Below are 11,538 nucleotides of genomic sequence, written 5' to 3' on the forward strand. Positions count from 1 at the left end.
ATTTGTAATTTCATATATTGGGACCTGGTTATGAAAGATTTCAATTCTCTGGTATAAAATTATATTTTCCTTGCATTTGATTAATACCAATTCTTTTTTCTTTTAACTTTTCACATTTTTTAAGTATTTGGAGTATATACACACACTGCATTTATACACAAATATCGAAAATTTTAGATATTTAGAGATGTAAAAAATTTCTAGATTTGAAGAGGACGAATTCGTTCGTATTTTTTGGTTTTGCTCCATCAAAACCTGAAATCCAAATGTTAAAAGTGAAAAGATTCAAGGTCAATATTTTAACCTTTCAAATCAAGAATAAAATTATAGTAAAATCAAGTCAAAAAGGTCTAAACAATCAAATTGGGCTTCTTACAAGAGAATCATAATGCATAAAATGGAATTTGTCACTTGAATACCGACGCAGTCCAACAAATTTTTTTCAAGATCGTTCACATTTATCACAAATTAGAATAGGACGACATATTTTGTTTGCTACCTAACATGTGTTTTTATTAGTTATATTGAATCCAAATATGTGGATTGATTCGAATAATCCAACAATTTGCTAGGGAGTACCAATCTAAATGACTCTAAAATCTAAATAGAATAGAACATAATCTGATATGGTTGGCCCAATATAACTCGAGTGACATAGAGTTAACCCAAAACGGTCATTCTTAGGGTATTATTTATATTTTCAATTTTCATTATTTTTTAAAAGTTTGATTAAATGTATGTGAAAATATATTTTGATTCATTAGTTGAAAGTTATACTCAATTATTTTATTTTTTTATTATTTACTACTGCATTTTAAAAAGGTTATACGACTACTATATAAATTAGAAAATAAAAAAAAATGTATTCTCAGATCTTTTCGAGTTGAAAATACTCATTTGAGTTCAAAATATAGGTATTATAACCAATATGATTGGCCCGAACTCGAGCAGATTGACTCAAATCCGAGTGGGCTTGCTTGCCCGATTAACATTCCAAATTACTACCACCACTACTCTAGCAAGAATATGTTAGCTATCGTCACATTTCGTTTTATGATTCATAGACCATATATAGTAAGTCATTTGGCAATTGGCCTGTAATTTCTCCTAAATCATCTCAGCACGTGACATGCAAACTGGTTAAAGATGTAATAATTACGAGGAGCTAGCAAATAAAGAATTTTTGTACACAAACATTCATAAAAAAAAATTCATAAATTCAACCTATTGGAAAATATATAAAAGAAGCAACTAAACACAATTCGAAATTCTTAATTAATAAGCTGAAAATATCTAGAGCAGTGGAGCTGCTGAAATCGCTCCAAAACATGACTGGTAATGAAATCCTGTTAATAAACCAACATAAATACATAACTTAATTTTAGGATGAATTTAATTTCTGATGTGCCTACCACCAATGCCCCTGGTGGATATCATTAAATGATGAATCTGCATTCCAATTTGCCATTGATAATTTCTTAGAACATCTGCAACTCAATTTTCTTAAACCATCCCTTAACTACACTATTAATGAATTTCATTGTATATTTCATTCCTTACTCAAGTCGTTTATTTGTTTATTCCTTAACTATTTATGAACATCTACAACTCAATTCCTTTAGGAATACGTCATTTAAGAAATTGAGTCGTAGATGTTCATAAATATAATTCCTTAACTATTTGTTTTAAAAAACCAAATACACCACGAAAGTCGCAATGACGGACATTGAGAGAAGAGGATATTTGACAAAAATTAAAAACTTGAAAACATAAGCATCGTTGAAATATTTCAAACAAGTCTGATGTATAACCACTTTTATTGCCATCAAATCAAGTGGACTTCCATTTCGACACTTGAAATAGAAACAACCCTGAAGAAACAAACCAACAACAAGCACGTTGAATAGTCCGATCTAGCCCAGACATAGTGCTTAAGGAGAAATTATTAAACGGGCTGAGGCTGAATTGCAGAAAGTATATCGACACACAGAGAGCTAACTAATACCCCCTTCCATCCGTCCCACTCAAGATGTCCACATTTTTTAGTGACACTGTATTTTAGGAATAGTTGTTAGGTAAAGTAAGTAGAGAGAAAAAAATAGTTGAATATTTTAATGATGAGATACGAGAGAGATTTATTTCCTAATATAGAAAGTAACATCTTGACAAACTAAAAGGAAATATGAACATCTTAAATGGGACGGAAGAAGAGTAGGTGGCATGCAAAATAAAGTTAGAGCTATAGCCTATAGTCACCAGTACAAGCCAAAAAACTGGTATAAAGTTATCCTCATGTGGAAGTGGAACCACAAATGATAGTCTTATAAACTTTACAAGCAATAGACCATAGATTAAATTAACTTATTCAAGTAATAGAGCACAATGCAATCAATCTCAAATATATTCGAGTAATGAAGCACCAAAAGTAAAAAAGTCCATTTCAACATTTATATCATTAACTTGTAGTAGATCATGCATAAACCCAAATGATGAATTATAAAATGGGACAATACGAGCTTAAATATTTTTGAACGAATGACCTGAACAAAATGGAATCGTAACACTAGACTACGCAGTACTTATTTATTTAATTAATTAGTGTAAAATAAGTGAGAAGAATAGTAAATTGAGTCACGCAATCCAGCACACCACAACACGGGGGCGTCGGTCGCACGTGCGGGTTGTCGCGTTCGCTCGTGCCGCCCCACTCCTCTCACTGGTTTATGCTTCCCTTTAAATTCGACCCATCTAGTTTACCTATGCTCTCTTTCACTGTTTTGTCTCTCTAATCCAGCCTCACTCACTCCAATCTCCACTTCTACTACGCACTCGCATTCAAGTGCACACACACACACAATGATAGAGCGAGAAACAGGACGACGAGGCGGCCTTTAATTTTTTGTTGCTATTCCACAACTTTACAGCTCAACTCTCAATTTCCATGTCTCTCATCGTTTCTCTCTCCTGCTTCACCTCAATTTCCACAGATCGAATCTGCTACTGCTGCTGCCACCTCCCGGTATTTTTGTTTCTTCACTCTCAATTGTATTTTCATACTGGAAAACAGCTCCAAATTGTGAAATTATTTAGGCTACGTAATTGTTTGTTTCGCGATAACTGAATTTAGCTGTGGGCAGTGCTTGGAATCGGAGGATTGCTTGTGCAATCGGCTTCGGAATGCTGTACTTTGAGGAATGGTGCGGTTTTTGTTTGAATTGGGGAAATGATGATGGATTATGGGGTTTTGATCGGAGAACAAGTGGGAAATATGGTCTTGTTTGCTAGATTGAGCTTTAGGAAGTTGAATGTTTTGATCTTGTGCACTTTATGTCCTTAACAGAATGGCATGCTGTGTTTCTCTCTGTTCTTCTACCGGTTTCTGTTTTGCACAATCATTATTTACTATATTGTGCTGGTTTTTTATGGTTTAGTTTCATGTAGAAGCAAAATATATGACCGCTTGGAGGAGGAATATAAATGTAATTAGGATATAAACGTTACTATAACAATTTTGTTGTTATCCAGAACCAATGATCCACATAACACAGGATGAAGAATTAAAGAGAAGGGGTATCGATTGTATCTATTGCAATGTAGTAACAGATTTGGAAATTTTAATATCTCCGTCCACAGTATGTTTTATGGCTTAGAAGTTTGCGAACACATGCTGATCAGATTAGTAGGAAAGTTTAATCTTTAAGCAAACTGATGTTACGAAGTTGTTTGATAATGTAGAGGAACAAATTTGTTCTTACATTATGACTCAACTTGAGGCTCTATTAACGTTTTTCTCTGGTCATGGTTCTAAGTGTTGCATAGATGTACTTGACATATTTTCTTACATGGGTGCAATATTATAGTACAATGCTACTGAAACATCTTTGAACACTTAGAGTGAAAGAGTTTGATTTGAAGTTAATTCTGCAAGATTTCATTTTTGACTCATTGTTTATCTCTTTACTTTGACAGGACATAACTTTGATTTCATAGAGTGACTGCTCTGTGGCATGATCGCCTCTGTCTCTGCGTGGAATAATTTTGCAGCTTCACACATCTCATGATTCATACTAATCTTATTATGCTTGAAGTGAGCTGCAATGGAAATTTTCACTCTGAATTTTCAGCAGTGCATTCTAATTATATTGCTGTACAGCCTAGCAGAAATAACTGGAGCTCTTAGTCCGGATGGTACGCTGTTCATTTTTTTGTTTACCATCCTTTTTCTATTTGGCTTGCATATTTAACAGAATGATCTGATGACTTTTTTAAACAACCACACTGTTCTGATTTTTGGTAAGGATACTCAACTTTGACGAACATTAGAACTACCGAGATACATTGACAAAAGAGAACAATGGATATCTGAACTGGCTGATATATAAAGTGGATTAAGTTTCTATTTAATACTAGATCGCCTCACCAGAACTTTGTAGGTTACTTTTCTTTATATCAAGATGCCATGAACAGTCCAAATAAGAGAGATCCTTATCCCGTACAACTCTTATCTGCCATCTGGTGGATGCCTTGTTCTGGTAGCATTTCTTTTGTGGTAGGAAAGCTAATGCATTTCTTCTGATTCGCAGGTCAGGCTCTTGTCAATTTTAGGACCGCAATAGTAAGTTCAGATGGTGTTCTGCAGCAGTGGAGACCAGAGGACGAAGATCCATGTAGATGGAAAGGAGTAAACTGTGACTTCAAATCGAAAAGGGTTACAGCATTGTGAGTTCCTTCATTCCTTGGTGTTCAGAATTTCTTAATATGTTAGTGACATTTAGGATGTCAGTGATATTGCCATACTACGTGAAAATGGTTTTTTCTTGATTTAATATCAAGTGGGCTGGATTTTTCTTGAATTCATGCTACGTGCACATACTCTAGTTAAGAAGTATTTTTTCAAACAAATGCATTCTTGTAATCTCTTCAGTGCTCTTTATGTGGAGTTTTCTTTTGTTTTTCACCCTAAAAGTTGCCATGTTTCTTATATATCCATGTGTTTCTCTCATTCGTGAGTATGTATGGATATTTGATATGACAAAAGTGACAGTTCCACATAATATTATTGTAAAAACCAAAAAGTGATTGCTGTTTTTGATGGTGCAGGAGCCTCCCTAACCACAGATTGAGTGGACCCATATCATCAGATCTAGGGAAGCTAGAAAGCCTGCAGTTTTTGTATGTATTATTTGATTCTTATACATCACATTTTCATGAACCCCTTTCTGATGCTGCTTAAACTACTTTTTCCATAGAGCTCTTCATGACAACAATTTATATGGGGCAATTCCTCCAGAGTTGGGAAACTGTACACAGTTGCAGTCAGTGTAAGTACATTGGTGGGCTTGAGAGATGTTATATTCCTGAATTGCTGCCAACTTAACTACGATTTTAAATTGTATCAACATAAACTTGTCAATGTCATTTTTTTGGCTCTCATCTCATCTCTACATTTCTTTCAATATGGTGGTCATGAGAAATTTCTTAATGCTGTATTGGAGCATGATAGAGTGGAGAAGTGTAAAAGTAATGCATATACTCCTTTCACTAGAAAGTACTCCCTCCGTCCCAAGATAAGCGACTCACAATCCTTTTTGGGACGTCCCAAGATAAGTTAGCCATTTCCTTTTTTGGTATTCTCTCTCTTACTTTTCTCTCTACTTTATTAACTCTCTTACTTTATTCACTTTCCACTTTACTAACAAAACCCCATTTCCTTAAATCCCGTGCCAAAAAGTTTGTGCTCACTTATCTTGGGACGGAGGGAGTAAATAATACTCCATCCTTTATTTATTCCCCCCAAAACCCAAGGTCCAAAGGACAGCCCCAGAGTTACAGTAGAGCATGCATTCAGTATGTGCTTCAATAAATGTCTCTATATGCCTTAAGATGATACCTTAGCATTTAAATTTTGCTGATATCATGGTTGAATGTTCCCTTAAAACATTTATTATGTGAAAGCAATGAATGTTAACAAAATTATTCAAAACTATGCAAAACGTTAACAAAGCTTGGGTCTTTGGTCTTCCTATCACAGTCTCTTCTTCAAGTTTCTTGAACTTAAAAGTTCTGTTGTCTTGGTTAATTTCTGAGTTTCTTAATGATGCATTCAGATTTGTTGGTTTCTTAATGCACCCTAACATAGTGAATGGAGAAGCACAATGAGAAAATTACTGCCAGGCTGTATTGGCCTTACCCTGCTTTAATTAGTTAGTTTAAATTTTCATATATTTGTCAGTATTTTTGTTGTATTGTTCAAGTATGGTGTCTTGCTTTCCATGTTATACAGATTTTTGCAGGGTAACTACCTAAGTGGATTCATTCCTGGTGAACTAGAGACCCTTTCTCAGCTCCAAAATCTGTAAGGACTATACTGAGCATTTATTGATTATTTGAATTTCAACTTTGTGCACGGCTACATATTTCTATTTTAACTCTATTGTTGGAGTTTCAATTTAATTTATTCTTAATTTGAATTTGTTTCAAATTTTGTTTTGCTTTTCTATGAAAATAAGGCTTCTCAGTGAGTGGCTAATCATTTCCTTTCCAAGTATTCTGAGAGTGTTATCATTAGTCTTCTCATACTGATAATGAAACCGATATTAATGTAATATTATAAACACTACCTCTGTTGAGTGAGGTTCATTTCCTTGTTGTAGATTTGTGCACTAGGTTCTATGTCTTTGAAGCATTTGGACCATGGTCCCCTGGTGATATGTTATCAAGAGTATGATGAGAAGTATTATTACTTTATGTTTATGACTATCTCTTCTTATGCAAAGCTGCCTTTGTATTATTAACTATATCTGTCAAATTTTGAAGAGCACAACCAATAAATATATCATGTAAAAGGGCTCTAAATTTTTGTTATGAGCTAAAATTTCATCCATTATATTGTTTTCATGTTTATTTGGCTTTTTTGAATTATATTTTTCAGAGATCTTTCAAGCAACTCTCTCAGTGGAAGTATTCCTGCCTCACTTGGGAAGTTAGGCAAGCTCTCAAGTTTGTGAGTGACATGATACCTTCCAAAGTTAAAGTATTCTTGTATTATCATATTTGTTCTACTTCTAACAATATCTTTTATGATGTTTGAAGCAACGTATCAACAAATTTTCTCGTGGGGATGGTACCATCTGAAGGTGTTCTTGCTAACTTTCAAAATGATTCGTAAGTGATAAATTCATGTGGGCTACATTATCTTCATGTTTATAATTTTTATTGCAATTCTCAGTGTGATTTATTTAGAATATTTCCTTTTCTGCATATTCTGTTTTTTATGCCACCAGTTTTGTTTCTATTTGAGTTATTTTACTGTCAAGGACTCAAGATAACCTATATGTAAGGAGAGGGGGGAGAATGTGGAAATGATGCTTTTGAAGTCTCTTATTGAACTCTACTGCAATTCCAATGGAAGGAGAGAGTCCAACCTCTCATTATTTTCCTGATATCTGTTCATCTTAAGTTCCCCTCATCCAGAAAGAATCATCTAATGTTCCACACTGGTAATTAAGTTGTGAAAACAGTAATTTAACCTACTGAGCCAACATGTACATGGATTTCTAATGAAATGCGTGCAGTAATGTAGTTTAGTCCAGTGTGAATTTTTTCTAGTGATTGTTAGGAGTATTGCCTTTCTTTGTAGTAATTGTGATTGCTATTAAGAGCAAAGTGGCTAGGCCAATTACAGGGTTTTCTGTATTTAGTTTAATTGTAGCACATGCACCTACCTACGCTCACCAACACCTTATGTCTTGATTTTTGTTATTTGTTGCTACTTTGTGTGTATGATGTGATCTGATGATCCTCTTGGCAGCTTTCTTGGTAACCGTGAGCTGTGTGGCAAGCAAATCCAGGCATGCAAGAACAGTGGTAGTGGTTCTTCCGGGTCCTCTCAGCCTTCTAGCTCAGGTAAAATGTTCTGCAAGGTAGACAAAAGCTCATAGGACATTCATCACTGTATTAAATCATATTTTTCACCCTTGGATTTTTAGTTACTACCTTTTCAATTTTATCTTTCCTATATGTCCACTTTGATAGCGTATTACCTGTTTCTTTGTGGTGTTTTTAGCTCTATTACAGGCCAAGAAGAATTCAGGCAGGCTTCTTATAAGTGCACTAGCCACAGTGGGTGCATTGCTTCTGGTCGCACTAATGTGCTTCTGGGGTTGTTACCTGTATAAGAGGCTTGGTAAAAATGAAGGCAAAGGCCTCGCAGTGGATGTCAGTGGAGGTGTGATCTGATACTTATCCATGAAAAATGATATTTTTTATGCTTCTTTTTTTAAGCCAACTAGATCTCTTTCTCCTTATTATTTTCTTATTTGAAGCAAGATTTTATTTTTGATATTGCTTCAGGAGCCTCAATTGTAATGTTCCACGGAGACTTGCCATACTCTTCGAAGGATATTATTAAAAAATTGGAAAACCTAAATGAAGAGCATGTGATTGGGGCAGGCGGCTTTGGGACAGTTTACAAGCTTGCAATGGATGATGGCAATATATTTGCTTTGAAAAGGATTGTAAAGGTTAATGAGGGCTTTGATCGCTTTTTTGAAAGGGAGCTTGAAATTCTTGGCAGTATCAAACACAAATACTTGGTGAACCTTCGAGGATATTGCAATTCCCCAACTTCAAAATTGTTGATATATGATTTCCTATCAGGAGGCAGCCTGGATGAAGCTCTTCATGGTTTGGACTCCTTCATTTGTTTTTACTGTTTGAAAGTTTATCTTTCACTTTCTTAGTATTGGATTTCTTCTAAAGTGCTATGAGTAAAACATGCATGTGTTTCATAGATGACATCACTTACTTTTCCATTCCTTAGTTTGACTGCCAAATATAGTGTCATACTACCCACTACATAATCTTTGAAAAGAACATTGTGGATTTCTAATAATATAGAATTTCTTTGAAGTCTTTGTCAATTATGTTAAGATTTTGGCACTGTTTGTCCAAATCTTTACAGTTGTATGCGTCAACATGATAGTTTATAGTTGTTTGGACAAAAGTAGTAGTGTATATCCTTGTACGCCATTTGTCCATGTTATTTCCCAGTTAAAAGTGGTGCGAATGTTTGGAAAGTAAGAAGGTATTATACTTTCCTCCTAGGTGTGACAAATTAGTTGCTTTTTAGTAAGTTCCTAAGGGAAATAAAATTTTGTTTTTCTGGAAATGATGATGCATATGACATCCTGGGAGAGAAATATTAGTATGAATTAACTTGGAAAACAAGCAAGCATTAATCAGTGCAAAGATAATTTCTTTCCTTTTCGAAAAGGTATCCAATCAGACTGTTTAAAACAAACATATGTAGGTTTCCTGTACGCATTTATTTAAACCCTGCTATATAAAACTCATGTTTTTCCATATGATTATGCTAATTTTGTCTTTATTACAGAGAGAGCTGACCAACTGGATTGGGAGGTTCGTTTAAATGTTATCATGGGAGCTGCTAAGGGCCTAGCTTATCTGCATCATGATTGTTCCCCAAGAATTATTCACCGTGATATCAAGTCAAGCAATATATTACTTGATGGAAATTTTGATGCTCGAGTGTCTGACTTTGGACTAGCTAAATTACTGGAGGATGAGGAATCCCACATCACAACAATTGTTGCCGGCACATTTGGGTACCTAGCTCCCGGTAGGGGTTTATATATTGCTAGTTTTCATTCTTGGCTTGCCTTTTACCTTTTTCTATGTGAAGGCATACGGTTTTCTTAATTGTGAATGATTCTTTAGGGAAAGATCTACACCCCGATTGAAATTTAAAGGAGTCAAAATTATGTTAGTCATTAGGTGTGGAGGGTTGTTGACGGGTTCTGGTGGGAAGTCATGTGAAATAGTTCAGAAAGTAATAAATATCAAGTGCAAAATATATTATTTGCTCCTTGACTTCTCCTCACCGGCGGCAAGCAAATACTCCCTCCGTCTTATAAAAATAGGGACTTTGGGGACGGCATGTGTTTTAATGCGAAATTGGTAAAGTAGGAGAGAGATAAAAAGAAAAAAGTGAGGGGTGTTCGGTTTGCAAGATTGTATCCCGGATTGGTTCATGAGATTCAATCCTACAATTCAATCCTAGATGGGTAATCATAGGATAATTAGTCATAGCTAACCTCCCATATAACTAAAATAATCTCACAACTCATCCTAGATTGTATCTATATATTATTTTATCTATGAAACCGAACACCACCTGAATGGACTATTGTTAGTGGAAAATGGGGCCCACCTTATAACAGAGAAAAACTTGCCAAAAATGGAAGTGGACTAATTTTGTGGGACGGACTAAAATGGAAAAAAGAAGACTATTGTTTGGGGACGGAGAGAGTATGCTAACTTACTGAGGCCTTAGAATATCATGACATTATTGGATTCTTGTTGAATAAGGTGAGGCGAACACATAAAAGTGTTGTTATCAGGAATATAGTTAATCCGTGTCATTCCTTCATGTTTGTATGGATGCTTTAACTATTTACTTAATGATTCTTACAAATAATCTAATGCTTAATTCTCCAATCATACGAGCAGAATATATGCAGAGTGGAAGAGCTACAGAAAAGACTGATGTTTATAGTTTTGGGGTTCTGGTGCTTGAAATTGTGAGCGGGAAGCGGCCAACTGATGCATCCTTCATCGAGAAGGGCCTCAACATTGTTGGATGGGTATGGTTTTTCCTTCTTCCATAGATGGGCGTTAAGAGCTTTTTAGCTTTAATCAACGGACCGTCTTTCTTGAATTTCTTAATTACTGAAGTTCAAATATTTGAGAACCTACATGAAGGTGCAAGTATGGTAGTTCTTCGTTGATGCAATATAGAACATGTTTCTCACATGCATTTATTTCGATGACACAGTTAAACTTCCTAGTTTCGGAACAGAGACAGCGAGAAATAGTGGATCCGCACTGTGAAGGAGTGCAGACTGAAAGCCTTGATGCCATTCTGTCAATAGCTATTCAGTGCGTTTCTTCCCTCCCTGAGGATCGTCCCACCATTCACAGGGTAGTCCAAGTGCTCGAATCTGAGGTGACAACCCCATGCCCTAGCGACTTCTACGACTCTGACTGAGGAGGGTGCTGTTCACTGTGGTAAGAAAGAGGTATTCCTCCGTTTTCATCTGTTGCACCGAGAGACAAATTTCAGCAACAGTGCCAGCACAGACAGGCCCAGACTCTGCTTTTAAGTAATTTTCGAATTCTTTCTACTAAAAAGTGTGATTGGATATGCTCATCGTTTGTTCGCCCGCCTTGACTCAGAGCAAGCAGTATATGCCACCGGATTCTTTGCCCTCCCAACCCCCTCCTCAGTTAGCTCCTGCTGCTTTGAGGTATTTGTTTTTGGTTCAAGTCCCATTTTTCCATTGTGCTATGAGCTATTTCATTGCTCTCTTGTTATATTTGGGAATTCAATTGTATATGAAATGTCTAAATTGATCGATCCTTCTCACTAAATTTTTGTATAATATTTCCATTCACTTTCACTACAGATTGTTGCAAATTTTTGTTCACCACTTCTATTGTTTATATTTCGATCTTCAT

The 11,538-nt window shown here is 35.5% G+C and overlaps 1 protein-coding gene across 1 annotated transcript; it reads left to right on the forward strand.

Annotated features, from left to right (window-relative positions):
- The first annotated feature begins 2,760 nt into the window (after nucleotides 1-2,760).
- On the forward strand, nucleotides 2,761-11,480 carry LOC125211188 (LRR receptor-like serine/threonine-protein kinase FEI 1). The gene is made up of 14 exons (XM_048110893.2): nucleotides 2,761-3,019; nucleotides 3,970-4,188; nucleotides 4,584-4,719; nucleotides 5,101-5,172; nucleotides 5,250-5,321; nucleotides 6,284-6,355; nucleotides 6,932-7,003; nucleotides 7,093-7,164; nucleotides 7,811-7,905; nucleotides 8,066-8,227; nucleotides 8,353-8,685; nucleotides 9,395-9,640; nucleotides 10,531-10,664; nucleotides 10,856-11,480. Exons 2-14 carry the CDS (start codon nucleotides 4,098-4,100, stop codon nucleotides 11,066-11,068), a joined length of 1,770 nt encoding a protein of 589 aa, XP_047966850.1. The 5' UTR covers nucleotides 2,761-3,019; nucleotides 3,970-4,097; the 3' UTR covers nucleotides 11,069-11,480.
- The last annotated feature ends 58 nt before the right edge of the window (nucleotides 11,481-11,538 follow it).

This window comes from Salvia hispanica, chromosome 3, assembly GCF_029641045.1.
Source record: "Salvia hispanica isolate PSC_SH4W2 chromosome 3, Shi_PSC_v1, whole genome shotgun sequence".
NCBI lineage: Eukaryota > Viridiplantae > Streptophyta > Magnoliopsida > Lamiales > Lamiaceae > Salvia > Salvia hispanica.

Excerpts from the sequence above, each read along its gene's own strand:
- LOC125211188 (XM_048110893.2), top strand. The coding sequence starts at position 4,098 with ATGGAAATTTTCACTCTGAATTTTCAGCAGTGCATTCTAATTATATTG. Across the intron at positions 5,322-6,283 it reads TGTACACAGTTGCAGTCAGT|ATTTTTGCAGGGTAACTACC; the intron begins GTAAGTACATTG and ends CATGTTATACAG. Across the intron at positions 7,165-7,810 it reads GCTAACTTTCAAAATGATTC|CTTTCTTGGTAACCGTGAGC; the intron begins GTAAGTGATAAA and ends TCCTCTTGGCAG.